This window comes from Paroedura picta, chromosome 5 (assembly GCF_049243985.1).
Source record: "Paroedura picta isolate Pp20150507F chromosome 5, Ppicta_v3.0, whole genome shotgun sequence".
Classification (NCBI taxonomy): Eukaryota; Metazoa; Chordata; class Lepidosauria; order Squamata; family Gekkonidae; genus Paroedura; species Paroedura picta.
This window is the reverse complement of record NC_135373.1, coordinates 119,463,453-119,480,997: the sequence shown is the minus strand read 5'-3', so window position 1 is coordinate 119,480,997 and position 17,545 is coordinate 119,463,453. Positions and strand designations below refer to the sequence as shown.

At 48.4% G+C, this 17,545-nt stretch overlaps 1 protein-coding gene across 9 annotated transcripts in view; it reads right to left on the bottom strand.

Annotated features, from left to right (window-relative positions):
• Window positions 1-17,545, bottom strand: part of SOX5 (SRY-box transcription factor 5) — a 909,709-nt gene that overhangs the window by 479,389 nt on the left and 412,775 nt on the right. For 2 of the 9 annotated variants that reach the window (XM_077340169.1, XM_077340170.1), the window contains exon 1: window positions 3,925-4,175. The exons of the other annotated variants lie outside the window; for them this stretch is intronic. In XM_077340169.1, the coding sequence (XP_077196284.1) occupies window positions 3,925-4,016 (92 nt within the window). In that variant the 5' untranslated portion in view covers window positions 4,017-4,175. Of the gene's footprint in view, window positions 1-3,924; window positions 4,176-17,545 lie in introns of those variants that run through there. 9 annotated transcript variants of the gene reach the window in all.

Below are 17,545 nucleotides of genomic sequence, written 5' to 3'. Positions count from 1 at the left end.
GAACTCGGGGGTCTCTTTTGCACCCTTGAGACAACCAGGTGAGATGAGCGAGACTCGGTATTCGGATTTCTCTCAGGGCTATCCATGCACGTTAGACTGAGGCTGAAACGAGACCCGAGGGGACGTCAACCACAATTGTGGCCTGGCCTAGTGTCTCCTTATTCTCTGCTGGCCTGGGGCAACATCCAGTACTAGCGAGTCCAGAGGAGCACTATGAAGATGGTGAGAGGTCTAGAGACCAAGACGTATGAGGAAAGGTTGAGGGAGCTTGGTCTGTTTAGCCTGGAGAGGAGATGACTGAGATGGAATCTGATAATCATCTTTAAATACTTCAAGGGCGGTCATAGAAAAGATGGAGAAGAGTTGCTTTCTGTTGCCCAAGAGGGGGCAAACCAGAACCAATGGGTTGAAATTAATCCAAAATAATTTTTGGCTTAAATCTGGAAGAAGTTCCTGACAATTAGAGCCGTTCCTCTGAGGAACAGGCTTCCTCGGTAGGTGGTGGGTTCTCCATCTTTGGAAATTTTTAAACAGAGGTTAGATAGCCCACTGGCAGAAATGCAGATTCTGAAATTTTCGGCAGATTGTGAGTGGGTGAGCAGAAGGGACTGTGTTAGTGCTTGGCTCTTGTGGCCCTTTCTTGAATGTCCAGGCAAATGCTGATTGCCACTTTGGGGTCAAAAGGCATATTTCCTCCAGACTAGACTGACCAGGAATTCTGATTTTTCTTTCTGGAGAGGGGGGCTCATAGGGACATGGAATTGGGGTCACTGTGGATGGGCAGGTAGTTGTGAGTTCCAGCACTGTTCAGAGGGTTGGACTAGATGACCCTGGAGGTCTTTCCAATTCTATGATTCAATTATTCCAAAGTTGCCAGCCTCCAGGTGAGGCCTGTAGCTCTCCCACAACTACAGATATCAATCCCCTGGATAAAATGGCTGCTTTAGAGGGTGGACTCCATAGCCTTATACTCCATTGAGGTCCCTTCAGCCGACTCCCAGCTCCACCACCCCCCCCTAAATCTCCAGGTATTCCCCAACCCAGAGCTGGCAACCCTAGCTCCAGAAAAAAAAAAGTATAGGGTTTCCAATGCTGGGTTGGAAAATAAATAATGTTGGAGGTGGAGCCTGAAGAGGTACTTCAATTAGGAACTGACCTTTGCATTCTGGAGATCCACACCTGGAGTTCAGCAATTCTAACTACGAAGCAGAGCATGAGAATTTCCCTTGAAACTGCTAGAAGGTCAAAACGTTCAATCGAGCCTTGTTCCTTTAGAACAGGGGTAGTCAAACTGCGGCCAACCAGATGTCCATGGACTACAATTTCCATGAGCCCCTGCCAGCGGACGCTGGCAGGGGCTCATGGGAATTGTAGTCCATGGACATCTGGAGGGCCGCAGTTTGACTACCTCTGCTTTAGAACTTCCAGCGGACGTTTCTCTTTTGCAGGATGTGATCAGGCTGTGATGGCCAGTTCCAGCGAGAGAGTTACTAAGTTACACGCCTGTCTTGGCTGATATTTTGTGCAATAATTATATTTGAAAAGAACTCCTTCCCCCCCTCCCCCCGGTGTTGATTCATGAAAAGAATTTCTACATGATTCCTGGGAAAACACAGACACACACACGGTTCTTTTGCAAAGTTGCTATTAATAGTCCTAAATGGCTTCACAGTCTATAGACTCGGCTGCATTAACGGGTTTTTTTTTTTATCCATATAGCTTATTGTAAAAGTTTGGATTAGAGTATGAACGATGGGGCTCCGGCATTATGCAGGGAAGAAGTTATTAATCCCAGAAAGCAGATAAACCGCCCAAAAAAGGAAGCCCACCAGCAAATCTGCCCCGCCAGTGTTGTGAGCTCCTAACGCTTTCGTTCTTTTGTATCTATTATAAGAATGATAGAAATACTCTGAGGCGGCTGCTGAGGAAATCTGTAAACACACAGGAAAGGGAAAAGAGAGAGCGGGAAAGCAAGGAGCGTCATTTCTGAGTTGAAATAGGTCTTTCCCACACTCTTCACAACAACCCTGCGATGTAGGTTCGGTTGAGGAATACCAAGTCAGCCAAAGCTGCGCTGTGAGGTTCATGGCAAAGGGAAGGGAATTGAGCCCAAACCTAGTCGGACACTTTCCACTGCAGTGAGAGTCTTTGGAGGGGGGGGGGAAATCAGGGTTGCCAACCTCCAGCCAGCAGCTGGAAATATGCCACTATTACAATTATTTGTCTATTATTATTTACTAGGGGCCAAGCCAATGGGCAATCAGGAATACAATGGGCGCTAGAATTGGGGCAGGGGGGGGGGGAGAACTCTGCAGATGGCTTCTCCAGGACCTGGAAAAGCCCCCAGGCAGGGAACTCACCGGCAGGGGCAGCCCTAGAAGAAATAAGCCACCCTCTTTGTTTTTTTCTGCACTGCCCACCTCATAAAGTAGTCTGGCAGTGAAGACTATATGGGTAGCTTATCTGGGAAACCCTGTTGAATGCAGATAAAATTAAACATGGGCCAAATATAGGGCGGGCAGAATTGGTACACCTGTCATGTCATATGCGGCAACAAGCCATAAAAATGGGGAAAGAATTTGGCCACAGCAGTGACTAGTTCAGTGGCCCCTGTAACCTGAGGATGACCTACTGGTGGTCCATCTTAGCATTACTGATGCAAAGTTTTCTCTGTTTTCATCCAACGCTTGCCGTTTCAGTACATTGTCAGCCATGGAGTTAATAGGATGGGTTGCCATGTATCTCTGGGTGTGAAGTTCCATCAAGTCATTTCTGACAACCCCGAAGAACAGAGATTCCCAGCCAGGGGTCCAAAGACCCCAAGGGGTCCACAGGAGTGCCAGGAGGGGTCTACAACATTACCTCTCCTGCCTCAATGGACTCATACACAAGCTAGGACACTAGCCACTTTCATCACCCCCCTCTTGAACATGAGTTCTCTTGTGGATTCTGTTCTTAGGAGGGGGCAGAGCTTGCACACCTACTCCACCTTAAACCACATCCTATCTCTCCTCCCCAGCCCTCCTCAAGCCTGCCTGTTAACATGGGTGGTGATGGCACTTCTGGGGGAGGGCAGGGAGGTTTAGAAAGCTGGCATCATTTCTGAGGCTTCTCGAAGCACGAAATGTTATTTTAGGGGCTCCTCCATACCCAAGAGGTCGAAAAAAGGCAGCTGTAGGGTTATATCCTACGAGCCTCTTGTGGCGCAGAGTGGTAAGGCAGCAGACATGCAGTCTGAAGCTCTGTCCATGAGGCTGGGAGTTCAATCCCAGCAGCCAGCTCAAGGTTGACTCAGCCTTCCATCCTTCCGAGGTCAGTAAAATGAGGACCCAGCTTGCTCTTGCTGGGGAGGTAAACGGTAATGACTGGGGAAGGCACTGGCAAGCCACCCCGTATTGAGTCTGCCATGAAAACGCTAGAGGGCATCACCCCAAGGGTCAGACGTGACCCAGTGCTTGTACAGGGGATACCGTTAGCTTTTTTAGGGTCATCCAGGCAAGAGCTGTTCAGAGGTGGCTTGGCCATTGCCTGGCTATTCATAAGTTTCCTTGGTGGTCTCCCATCCATATGTTAACCAGGGGATGGCCAGATAGTGGCTTTCCAGATGTCCACAGACTATAATTCCCAGGAGCCCCTGCCACCTGGCAGGGGCTCCTGAGAATTGTAGTCTGTGAATATCTGAAGAACTACAGTTTGGCCACCCTTGCTCATGGAAAACCGATCTCTTTAGTCTGGCAATGACCTGTAATTTCAGGGGATCTCTAGGTCCCTCTTGGAGAATGGCATCCTTATAGGACTAGCTGAGGCCATCCAGGCCACTTTACCTGCCCCTACGTTCAGGGTCAGAGCTAATTCAGAGCAGCTCCTAACCCAACCTTGAAAACTTTGCAATACCTAGCCACTGCCACACCAAACCCCACTTACCCAAACATGGAAAGGAGACAACCAGGACTTCTGTCAAAGGCCCCAACAGTCACACCAACCTTGATCACACAAAAGACTCTGTTTGCTCGCATTCCCAAAGTTGAGGATATTTCAAGAAGCTTCTTTGGTCACAGTTGGCACCAAAATAAACCCAGAAAGAAGAAGCTTGTCTCTTCCCCAGCCTTCTGGAAGGAAGGAATTCCCCCAGCAATGCAGAGCAAAGCAGCAGAAACCTTCAGCCTCCATCTTGTTCCCTACTGAGGCTTAGGCCAGGAAGAGCCCAGCCCATTAAAAGGAGGAGGAAGCAGAGACAGGTGTGTCTGGACAGAGTTAACAAAGAGCTACCAATCAGGTGCAATGGGGGAAAAGGACCAATAGGAGTCAAGGGAAGCTAAGGTGCAGCAAGGGGGAGTGTATGAAAAGGCCAGGAAGTAGGAAGAGTGGATGATTTTTGCTGCTAAGAAGGTCTGGCCAGGTGTGGAAGAAGAAAAAGAAGAGTTGGTTCTTATATGCTGCTTTTCTCTCCCTTTCCTCTCCCTTCAACAAACACCTTGTGAGGGAGGTGAGGCTGAGCGAGCCCTGATATTACTGCTCAGTCAGAACAGCTTTCTCAGTGCTGTGATGAGCCCAAGGTCACCCAGCTGGCTGCATGTGGGGGAACATGGAATCAAACCCAGCTAGGCAGATTAGAAGCCTGGAATCCTAACCACTACACCAAGCTGGCTCTCACACCAAGCTAGAACAAAACCATGTAGTCCAGGCCCCCAAAAGCTGTGTACTGTCTTCTAATCCTGAGTGCCCAGCATTCAGGCGTGTTCTTTCCAAACATGGTACAAAAGCATGCCTGTCCCTGAGCCCACTAAGCCTAACACCATGAAAGATCTTTTAAAAAGAGATTGGTTAACTATGCTTGTCTTTCAAGCCTTATGGGATTGCCTCTCTTATGCAGTGAGCCTGTGGAAGCAGCAACATACAATTATTAGAGATGCGAGGAACCTGTGTTAGGTTTGAGACTCCAGTCCCATATGCTGTAGATACAGCTAGGGGTCACAGAGCTCTGCCTTGCCTTGAGTGTGGGTCCATACTACACATGCAATTTTTTAAAATATATATACATTAAATGAGCCTCTTGTGGTGCAGAGTGGTAAGGCAGCCGTCTGAAAGCTTTGCCCATGCGGTTGGGAGTTCAATCCCAGCAGCCGGCTCAAGGTTGACTCAGCCTTCCATCCTTCCGAGGTCGGTAAAATGAGTACCCAGCTTGCTGGGGGGTAAACGGTAATGACTGGGGAAGGCACTGGCAAACCACCCCGTATTGAGTCTGCCAAGAAAACGCTGGGGGGCGTCACCCCAAGGGTCAGACATGACCCGGTGCTTGCACAAGGGATACCTTTACCTTTATATACATTAAAAAAATGACTCTGTAATTCACACACACAATACCTTCATTGGCATAAAGACTCTGTAATTTTAGAGTTTGTTTTAGAGCAGAAAAATGGCCCATCATCAAAAACTCAAGAGCAGTTCCCATTTAAAAAGGGCAAAGTTAATCTGCGGACTTTATCAATATGATCAGAGTCCAGGAGCACCTTTAAGACCAACAAAGATTTATTCCAGGTGTGAGCTTTCAAGTGCAAGCACTCTTCGTCGGACTATGAACTCCCTTCGTGACAGTGGGAATATATCGCAAAAAATCAATTCCGTTACATTAGTAGACTGTGTCACACAACCAAATACAGCCATATGATAATCAATATGGTCATTGGCCAGTAAGATTTCAGCATATCAAAAATTAATCTGCAATACTCTACCCACCCAATCCCTGACTCTGTTCACCCAAGATGTCTGAGGGCTCAGAAAGTGTCAAGATATAAAGATGATGATGATGATATCACAATTTACCTTAAGCGACCCTGAAAACTATTCCCTTTCAGCACTAAGGACTGCCGTTTAAGGAATTGTCTCAATTGTAAAAGCATCTCACTTTGAAGATTACGGTTTTAACTCAATGTCTTCATCCCTGATGCTCAAAATTCATAGAGGTTGAAAGATGCATGAACACAATTAGGCATTTCATGACAGGTTGACAGAAGTCCCTGTCAGTTCCGTGGAGCACTCTCAAAGAGGTACCCATGTTACTGGAAGTGCAGCAAATTTACACAGGAGTCAAGTGGCATTTTACGAAGAGCCAGCTTGGTGTAGTGGTTAGGAGTGCGGACTTCCAATCTGGCATGCCAGGTTCGATTCTGCGCTCCCCCACATGCAGCCAGCTGGGTGACCTTGGGCTCTCCATGGCACTGATAAAGCTGTTCTGACCGAGCAGTGATATCAGGGATCTCTCAGCCGCACCACCTTCACAGGGTGTCTGTTGTGGAGAGAGGAAAGGGAAGACGACTGTAAGCCGCTTTGAGACTCCTTCGGGTAGAGAAAAGTGGCATATAAGAACCAACTCTTCTTCTTCTTCAGTAATCTCAGGGCTCTCTCAGCTTCCCCTCCCTCACAGGGTGTCTGTTGTGGGGAGATTGTAAGCTGCTTTGAGACTCCTTCGGGTAGAGAAAAGCAGCATATAAGAACCAACTCTTTTTCTTCTTCAGTGATATCAGGGCTCTCTCAGCCTCCCCTCCCTCACAGGGTGTCTGTAGTGGGGAGAGGAAAGGGAAGACGACTGTAAGCCGCTTTGAGACTCCTTCGGGTAGAGAAAAGTGGCATATAAGAACCAACTCTTCTTCTTCTTCTTCTTCTTCTTATACCCTGCTTTTCACTACTCAAAGGAGTCTCAGAGCGGCTTGCAATCGCCTTCCCTTCCTCTCCCCACAACAGGCACCCTGTGAGGTAGGGGAGGCTGAGAGAGTTCTAACAGAACTGCTCTAAAAGGACAGCTCTAACAGGAATGGGATGAGCCCAAGGTCACCCTGCTGGCTGCATGTGGAAGAGCGAGGAATCGAACCCGGCTTGCCAGATTTGAAGCCACCGCTCTGAACCTCTACAACATGCTGCGTGTGTTAAATGCTGTCGAGTTGCCTCTAATTGATGTCAACCCTATGGATTAAAGTTCTCCCAAATTTCCAGTAGTTAGCAGCCATTCCGAGGTCTTGCAAGCTGAAGGCTATGGCTTCTTTTATTGAGTCAATCTATCTCCTCTCTTTCCCTGCTGTCTCCAACTTTCCCTAGCATCTTCCCCCAGTGACTCTTTTCATAATGTGACCAAAGATCTAGCCACTTTAGTTTCTATGGAGAGTTCAGGTTTGAATTGGTCTAGGATCCAGTGCAGGGGTAGTCAAACTGCGGCCCTCCAGATGTCCATGGACTACAATTCCCATGAGCGTTCGCTGGCAGGGCCTCATGGGAATTGTAGCCCATGGACCTCTGGAGGGCCGCACTTTGACTACCCCTGATCCAGTGGGACCTTCCAGCATTCCGCAGGGCCTTTAAAACGGAGCTCTTCTGCCAGGCCTATGGCTGAAGCCAGGGCAGTGAAGGAAGATCAATCGGGGTCTGGAATAAGTAGTAGTAGTCTTTTCTGGCAGTCCACGGTATCCATAAAACTCTCCCACAACACTTCCATTCAAAGGAGACAACTGTCTTCCTGTGAGCTTAATTCATTGTCCAACTTTGACAGTCCTACACTGTAGGGCAGGGGTAGTCAACCTGTGGTCCTCTGGATGTTCATGGACTACAATTCCCATGAGCCCCTGCCAGCAAATGCTCCTCCAGCCCCACATGAGCCATAGCAATAAGCAATATGGTAAGCCAGTAGAGTTGCCAACCTTCAATTGGTGATTAGAGAACTCCAGGGATTAGGACAGATTGCCAGGCGATAGAGAGATTTCACCAGGAGAATATGGTGGACTCCATACTGTTTTTCCTGTCCCCACCCACATATCTCCAAGTAACCCTCAAACAAGGCTCAAGCTGGTCTGAAGGAAGCTCAGCCCTGAGGTTTAAAGTAGATCAAGTCAGATACTTGATATTTTTAAATATTAAAAAAATAAATTGCTTTTGGGAGATGGTGTTCAGGAATATTAGGTTGATCAGGAAGTAAGACAGAGGATGAATGAGCAGTGTTCTAGGAGATGCCTCCTCCCCAAAAAAACTTTTTTATGGTAACAACCACCGAGATTTGAGAAATCCCTAGAGTGTAATCCAAAAGTTATATGACTTCTGGGCCAGATGTCACCCTACCCCTTGTGCTGTAAATATCAGAGGCTATAGAAATGAGAGTGCAGCAGTAGGGAGAGGCCATCAAGTGACGATGACACAAAAGCTCTCATCTGGTCCACAGACTGACCAGGAGAACATCACTAGGAATTTGAAAAGCCCAGATGGAACGTTGTCAACCTCTTGGGCGACCAGATCTCTGCTGGGCTTCAAGTTGCAGTACAGTTTCAGACCTGAAACAGTGGGGGCGCTACAGGGTCACAGAATTCAGGTCAAGATGTCCCGTCCCCCCCTGTTTGCAAGCTGCCTCATTGGCTCAAGGAGTGTCACTGCTTCAGCCCTGTGACCAAAGCACCTGGAGTCGGGGCCCTAGAATATAACAGTTAAGCTTCAAGGCTCAACAAAAGTTGGAGGTCGGGAGAAACATTCCCGACACAGGTTCAGAATGCATCACTGTACCATTTTAGCCTATGCCTAAGAGCAGGGGTAGTCAACCTGTGGTCCTCCAGATGACCATGGACTACAATTCCCATGAGCCCCTGCCAGCAAACGCTGGCAGGGGCTCATGGGAATTGTAGTCCATGGACATCTGGAGGACCACAGGTTGACTACCCCACAGGTTGACTACCCCTGATTTAGAGGACTAGCATTTCCAAGATTCAACAGAAGAGCAAAGGAAGCAAATTAGAAGTTGATTGAATGAAAAGAGGAGAGAGAGAGAGAGAGAGAAGATTGAATTGCACTTACTGCCCGTCGCCCTTGTGAACAGGCTTCCCCTACAAGAGTAGAGCATGTTTCACATGCTCCAGACATTCAATACTGGAAGGTGGATTTTCTCCCCACGGCGAGGCGAGAGACACGTTTAAAATTGCCGTCTAGGGTTACGGACTGAAGGCGAGCCAAGCGAGTTTACGGGGCCACTAATTCTTGCGATGGTCTCAACGAAGCTCTTTTCGCGGTTCCGCTAATCTCGGGATCCTTATTAAAAATGGATGATGACATGGGGCTCGCAAACAGCCGCGGCTTCGAGTATTGATTTACTCGGCGCGCGGGCCCCGCTCCCGTTGCATTCAGAGCGGCTCAAGGGAGGAAAGGGGACGGGTAAGCCGAGGTGACGTCGGGCGACTGAGCGGCTTCCTTTTCTCGCTGCCTCGTTTTGTGCAGGACGAATCCCCAGCGAATATTTCAACCAGTCTCTGGGAATAATTGTCTTTCTTGACCTGCCCTATGCAGGACATAAGGAGATGTCCCGAGGGGAGGGTTTGTGGGCGCTCAGGCCAATGTCTCCGAGATCGCTATCTCCCCCAGGCTCTACCCACAACTTTCCGGGAATCTCCGGACTTAGAGCTGGCAACCCTAACCGTAGCACGTTCTCATTTTTAATTAAACAGGAAGACGTTCGCCCCTTCCGTTCCGTAAGTCTTTCACAGATTAGCCGCGTGCAATGTTCCACTCCACCTGTCTCCCAATTGTTCGTAGAGAATTTCTATAATTAATTAAGAATTGGATCACGCATAGCTCGCCCTTGCTGCTGTTTTCTGTTCGTTCCGTTCATTGATGATTTTTTTTCTTTACAGCCTAGGTGCACAAGCAATCAGGAGCACTGAAAAAAGCCATACAGTCTCCCTCCCTAGGCCCAGGCTAGACTGATGGGGGTCTGTCTTTTCCCTTATAACCCCCCAAGACCACTGAAATCTTCGCAGCAACATTTGCTTAGGGTCTCCAGCCCAAAAGCGGTGAAGTTGGCCTCAACCTGAGTCAGGGCTCTTTGGGCCTTGGCCCCAGGCTGGTGGAATGAGCTCCCAGGGGGGGATCAGGACCCTGCAGGGCCTAAATCAATTCCACAGGGCCTGCAAGATGAAACGATTCCACTGGGCTTATGGGCAAGGCCAGAAATAACATCCAACATGGAAGCCAATTCCTTGAACCAGATCCACAATTCAGCTGGCAGCCAGTGCAGCTGCCGGAGCACTGGGTGAATACAGGCTCTCCAAGGTGTTCTTGAGAAGCCTACAGGGTTAACCTAAATTGGATGCAACCTGAAGGCACTTCCCACCAATGCCCTTTCCCTACAAATGCATTTGAGTACTGCACATCCACACAGCAAGGAGACCCAGTTGATTACCAGATCAGGCTTGGATAACCATTGTTTTATGGTTGGAGTTTTGTAGGTGGGACCAAGACTATGCACAGTATTATACCTGGTGGAATGAGCTCCCAGGAGAGCTACGGGCCCTGCGGGAGCTTTCAGCGTTCCGCAGGGCCTGTAAAATAGAGCTCTTCCACCAGTTTTACTGTTGAGGTCCGCACGGCCAGGGAGATCTGTTTGCCCCCCCCTTCCAGGCAGTTCTGTGATGGTTGCACCCTCCTCCCTCCCACTCTGATATGAATGGTTGTGGGTATGGGGAATAGGGAGTTTTTGTTTTCCGCCATTTTGTCTTCTCTTTTTGATCTGATTATTGATTGTAATCTTATGTTTGGGGATTTAATCAGAGTTCTATGAGTTTTTATTACTCTAATCTATGTAACCTGCTACGAGCCGTCGGGGAGTGGTGGGTAATAAATCTAAATAATAATAATAATAATAATAATAATAATAATAATAATAATAATAATAATATAGGAGGAGGAGGAAGCGGCAGCGGCAGCAGTGAATGTTTCCAGCTTCCACATAAGAAGGAGACACATTAAAGCAGGGGCAAACTTGTTTATTGGAGCTTTAGGAGCAATGGGTTCAAATTATGGGAAGGGAGGTTCCACTTAGAATCATAGAATCATAGAGTTGGAAGGGGCCATACAGGCCATCTAGTCCAACCCCCTGCTCAACGCAGGATCAGCCCTAAGCATCCTAAAGCATCCAAGAACAGTGTGTATCCAACCTTTGCTTGAAGACTGCCAGTGAGGGGGAGCTCACCACCTCCTTAGGCAGCCTATTCCACTGCCGAACTACTCTGGCTGTGAACCTTTTTCCCTGATATCTAGCCTTTCCTGATGATGAGGGCTGTTTGTCGATGGCATCTGCTGCCTTGGAGGGTGGCGGAGTCTCCTTTGTTGGAAGTTTGGAGGAGGTTCGATGAGCACCTTTCAAGAGTGTGTGTTTTTCAAGTCCTTGAGAAGGTGGGGGGCTGGACTGGTTGGCCATTTGTGGTCTCTCCCAACACCGCGTGATTCTAATCCTGATTCAGTTTCCTTTCACTGCCACAAATTTAGGGACCAGGAGGGGAAGTTGTTTCCGAGAAGACAAAAGCTGCACGACTGTCATCAAGGCAAGTCCCTCTGAACTTGTAATTATTTTTGTTGCCGATCGCTGCCACGATTTTAGCAAGCCCTCCACCCCGACACCCAAGCCTCGACCAACGGCGACAAACCCGAGAAGAAAATAGCAGCCCAGATTGGCCGATAAGTCAGACGCAGGATAGAAATTGTCAACGCTTTTCGGAGGTTGCAAGTGGATTTGCCGAGCGTCCGGAACCTTGAAAACCTCAAGAGGCGACGATCGGGAGTCAGGGAAGAACTCCTGTCCTTTTTATGACAGCCGCAAGCATTTCAGTATCTGTCTTGGAAATAACCCATTTGTTTTAAGAGCACGGGGCCCACGCGAAAAGTAGTCAATTTACTCCCTTGGTGCAGAGTTATTCCCCCCCTTCCTTTTTCTCCAGCAAAACTGCCAAGAAGATAAATACTGTCAGATCAAAACGGAGCACCGAACTGCCACTGTGACAGCTTCATCTTAGTGTGTCAACACACCAAGTGTTTCTTCTAGATACCTCTGAGGGCCGGACTCAATGATTTTTCTCCCCGTCTCACCCCGCCAGCCCCCACTAACCACAAAAGACTTCAGTGTCCTAAGCAGCTGGTTCTCCTAGCTGGACAGGGAAGACAAGGAAACAAGGAAGGATTGTTCCACAAAGGGAGGAAACGGGGGGGGGGAGAAGATACAGCAAAAGGAAATGCGGAAGGGAGTTAGGAGGTAAGACAAAACTGGGAAGAGAGAAAGAAGGCCTTTTAATGTTTAGAGATGCACAAAGCATGGTTCAGGCCGCACCTGGAGTCCTGCGTGCAGTTCTGGGGGCCTCGTTGCGAAAAGGACGTGGACAAAAGGGAGAGGGGGCAGAGGATGGGTTGATTTGGGGCCTGGGGGCCAAGTCCAATGAGGAAAGGCTGAGGGACATGGGAATGTTCAGCCTGGAAAAGAGGAAGTGGAGAGGGAACATAGAATCATAGAGTTGGAAGGGCCCACACAGGCCATCTAGTCCAACCCCCTGCTCAACGCAGGATCAGCCCTAAGCATCCTAAAGCATCCAAGAAAAGTGTGTATCCAACCTTTGCTTGAAGACTGCCAGTGAGGGGGAGCTCACCACCACCTTAGGCAGCCTATTCCACTGCTGAACTACTCTGACTGTGAATTTTTTTCCCCCTGATATCTAGCTTATATCATTGTACTTGTAGTTTAAACCCATTACTGTGCATCCTTTCCTCTGCAGCCAATGGGAACAGCATCCTGCCCTCTTCCAAGTGACAACCTTTCAAATACTTAAAGAGGGCTATCGTGTCCCCTCTCGACCTCCTCTTCTACAGGCTGAACATTCCCAAGTCCCAACATTCCCAACATGATTGCTCTCTTGAAGGATTTGAAAGGTTGTCACAGGGCAGGGATAGTCCAATTCGGCAGGGAAAGGTTCTTGGTGGCAACAGAGGATAGGACCGATGCGTCAAAAGGTACCAGCAAGGGGGGGAAATTTCACAGTCATTAATAATTCAGCAGTGATCTAGGCTGCCTAAGGAGGTGGTGAGCTCCCCCTCACTGGCAATCTTGAAGCAGCGGCTGGACAGATCCTTCTCCTGGATGCTTGAGGCTGATCCTGCCCTGAGCAGACTAGATGGCCTGGATGGCCCCTTCCAATTCTGTGACCCTATGCTCTGCTGGAGAGGTGTGACTTCTCTCTGCCTCATTTTGAATGAGCTTCTCCCTCATGGGACACAAACCTATGAATTGTTATTGTTGATGATGATGTTGAGGAACAGGGTTGCCGAGTGCCCCCTGGCTACTGGCAGAGGTTTGGAAGTACAGGGTGTCCAGATTCAGGTTGAGAAACACCTGGAAATTTGGTGATGGAGTCTGGGGAGGGCAGGAACCTCAGTGGAATCCAGTGGCAGAGAGGCCACCCTCCAAATTGTTCCATTTCCCCTAAGACAGGGGTAGTCAAACTGCGGCCCTCCAGATGTCCATGGACTACAATTCCCATGAGCCCCTGCCAGCATTCACTGGCAGGGGCTCATGGGAATTGTAGTCCATGGACATCTGGAGGGCCGCAGTTTGACCACCCCTGCCCTAAGAGAACCTATGTCTGTAGTTTGGAGATGAGCTTTAATTCCAAGGGATCCCCAGGTCCCACCTGGAGGTTGGCATCCTTAATGAAGACAGCTGCCACAGAGTTGGGGTTGCCAGCCTCTAAGTGGAAGTTTGAGATTCCCTAGGATTCCAACTGATCTCCAGGTGGAAAGAGATCAGAGAAAACGGCTGCTTTGGGTGGCCGTTTCAAGACATCCTACCCCATTGATCATTTCTGCCTGGGGAAAGCCTGAAATCCTCACCTCCAAACAACCCCTAATTCCATTGTTTTCTTAACCTGCTGGATTACAGGCAAAAATTTTTGCAAATGCCACCAAATACTAGTCAGATTCAGAGAAGGGTTTTTTCCCCAAGATGGTGTTGGTTGGTGGACGAGGACCTTCCGCATTTAGGTGGGCTCTGGAAATCTCCCAAAATGACAACCGATCTTCAGAATAGAGAGCTCAATTGCCCTGGAAAAAGAATTTGGAGGGTAGCTTTGTTCCAGTAGAACTGCTGGATTCCCATTCAGAAGTATCTTAGAGACTAAGAAGATTTTCACGGTCTAAGCTTTTGAGAGTCAAAGTTTTGGTGTATAGAGATTCCCAAAAGAGTTCACCTCCAACTCCCAGGCCCTTCCCCTACATCCTGCCTTGACGGATTCGGCCACAAGCTATTCCCAGCTTTGCCATGAAAGCAGAGACCCGGCCACTTCCCTTGACCTAGGGGTGGTGTTCTCGCATGGTTACCACACCTGGGAAAGATGCAGGAGCCTGGACGCCTATTCCTGATTCAACCTGCCTCCTTTCTCTCCTTCTCCTCTTTGGGCGTGGCAGGGAGGCGTAGCCAGCTGACATTACTTCCAGCCTGGTTCCGGGGCTCCTGAAAAATATTTCACGGGCTCCTCCGGGGTTAAAAGGTTGCAAAAGGCTGCTCTAGTATCTGATGAAGGGTATGTGGACTCTCAAAAGCCTATAGCCTGAATAACTTCCTGGTTTCTTAAGGTCCTGCAAAAATCGAATCTAGCTCTAATTTTGCACTAGTTACTCTTTCTATCCAAGTAACCACTGTTTGACCACCTTCTCCCTAAAGGGAACAATGGAAATAGGGTGAGTCACTTTTTAAGGGGGTGGGAATGGGGCTGCTTATAGACAATAGGGCAGGATGACCAGTATTCTGTCCTCTATTAAGGATGTGATGCATACCGCAGAGAGAAAATAAGATGAGAATTGATGGGAATTTAATGGTCTGCTGATTTTTTTGTAACTGTCTGTCATGCCAATCAACCCAGGATAAAGCTAGGTAGCCGGGGAGGGAAAACAACCTAGGTAAGCACATGATCCTGATGAGGCATAAAAGTATCTGCTTCCAGAAGGACCACAAGTCGCCGAAAAGCTTCCCGTCCAACCTTCTCCAGCATCAACCAACAGCCGTCAATTTCCCTGCCTCATCCTGTTCCTCCAACAAACGGCTTGGCCTGGCCCTTGAGTCTAAGCAAGGTCCGACCTGTCCCGATCCAGACAGCTCAAGATAGTCCAATTCGGCCAGATCTTGTCCGCACGTGTTGTTTGCTTTAATCCATGCCAACGGCTGAACCCTCAAGAGAAGGGTGACGTCAACCTGCCTGACAGCTCTTGAAGGTGTTGACAAGTCAGGGCCCTCCAAAATATCAAATAAACTCAATCCGTTTGTATATTTCGGACACACCGAAGCCGAACGCACGAGATTCGTGCACATGAGAACCGCGTGGTCCATTCTGTTGACTTTACTGCCCAAAGGCAGGGGCAGGCTGTTGAAATATATACACAGTACAAAGCTCTCTCTCTCTCTTTCTGCAGAAAGCATGTTTTTAAAGGGAAAGACGGGCATGGGAAGCAGTAGAAAGAGAAGAGATCTCTTTGTTGTAGGACGGGAAACAATAACCCCCAGTGCCCAGGGATGCATTATCCAATATTCAAGAGCATAATCCTCAGCCAGCTTGCACGGTGTTTCATATTGTACATTTTGTTAAAAATCCACATCCCTGTGTTGTACCCTTTTTAAAATTCCTGACTTAAATGCAATGCACTCTCAAGGCCTATAGTCCTGTGCCAGGTCCGTCTGTCCTGCTTGCAAAAACAATTCAACTTTTATATACGGGGAGGTGAATAGACAATCTAGGAATATTCACCCCAGCCCAGGGGATTCTCTGTGGGGATTTTGTGTGTACATTGAAATATTGAAAACAAACCGTTTCCCGGAGAGGCAGTAGCAGCAAGCCAAAGCAGCAGTCCAGTGGTGCTTTAGCAATGTATTCCAGAATCAGTTTTCATGAGCCAGAGCTTCCTTCATCAGTTGTATGAAGTACTACTACATATGTAGATTGCCTATCTCTTCATTGGGAGTTTCCCCTCCAAGGATTGACCCTGCTCGGTTTCCAAGATCTGGTAAGAGAGAGCTAACCTGTACCATCCCATGTCCCCACCAACTGTATGTGTGTATATAAAATATGGGAACTTATGGGATATATGGGAAATAAGTCCTTACAGTGACCCCTTCAATGACCTTTTGAACCAATGAGGTGGATTGTCATTGCCTTCCTCTGCAGAGTTTGCTTTGCTGGTCTACCATCCAAGTGTTGACCCTGCTGAGCTCCCATGACTTGATGGGACTGGGATATACCATGACTTCTTGTCCCCACAGAGATACCAGCTGGCCACATCTCCCTGCCATACAGGGGGTGGGGGTTGGAGAGAGTAAAGAGGTAGTATGGAGCAGGAATAGGCATCCACTCCCCGCCTCCCTGCCCAGGCGCAGTAACCATGCAAGAACATCACCCCCAGGGCAATAGAAGTGGCTGTTTTCAGAGCAATTCTGGGAGTAGTTTGTGGCTGAGTCCATTAAGGCAGGATATAGGGGAAAGACCAGGGAGCCCCCGGGAAGCTCTCTTGGAGGCCCAGGGCTTTAGGGAGCCCTGGGTGAGAATCCCTGTATTAGTACTTCAGAGTGGGAGCTGAATATGTCCACAGAAGACCCTTAAGCTTGGCCAACAACAATAGGCTACTGTTTCCCAGCTTTAAGGCAATCTGTCTGGCCTCAACCAGAGCCAGGGCCTATTTGTCCTTGGCCCCTGCCTGGTGGAATGAGTTCCCAGAAAACATCAGGGCCCTGTCAGAGCTCACTGAGTGCCACAGGGCCTGTAACATGGAGCTCTTCCACCAGGCTAACCTGCTAACCAGCTAACATCTCATTCGGCCTCCCTTCAGTATTGAACATTTCTTTGTAAACCGCCACGAGTCTTTGAGAGCGGCGGTATATAAATCAAAATATAAATAAATAGTACCCCACACAAAGTCCTAGGAGCCCGGCTCTAGACTTTTTGATTTTAGGTTTTTAGATATTGTAAATATATTACGTTTTAAACGTGATGAACTGTATTACGGTCCCCATGTCGTTCGCTGCCCCGGGTCTGCCTTTGGCCGAGAGGGCAGATTATAAATTGAAATAAATAAAGACCCAGATTCAAATCCCTCTTCTGCCATTGAGTCTTACCGGGTGACCTTGGACCGGTCACTCTTGCTCAGCCTAACCTACCTCCCATGGTTGTTGTGCGGCTAGAAAAGAAAAGAAAAGAGCTACACAGAACAAATGTATATTGCCCATGGAGGAAAGACAGGATGGACTATACAGAGAAATAAACTTTGCCGGAGTGTTGATCCAAAGCATGCTTCCTGGCAAGTGGGTACATTTAGAAACACTGAGTTAAAGATTGTCCAGGTTCACGCAGAAACGCCAATATCAGAGGGGAATAGAGAAACGTGTCTGAAGGAAGACACACAGAGAGAAAGAACAATGGATAACAATGCAGCGGGCGCAGGAGGAAGGGGGGAAAGACCATTGTGCTTTGTGGTTTCAACGAGAGTTTTCCGTTTGCCAATCCGCTGACATGTGTTTTGGTCCAGAGAGGGATTAGAACACACAGCTGGTGCGTATTTGGCACACAGGTGTCTTTCTCTCTGCATTTGCTAGCGAGCGCACAACAGATGGCTTTGTGCACGCGTGCATGTGTGCAAGAGAGCACGTCAAGCGGGGAGGAGAAATCCTTTCGAGTGGCGTTGAAGGAGAGAACTTGATATTAACAGCTCTTCTTCCCCT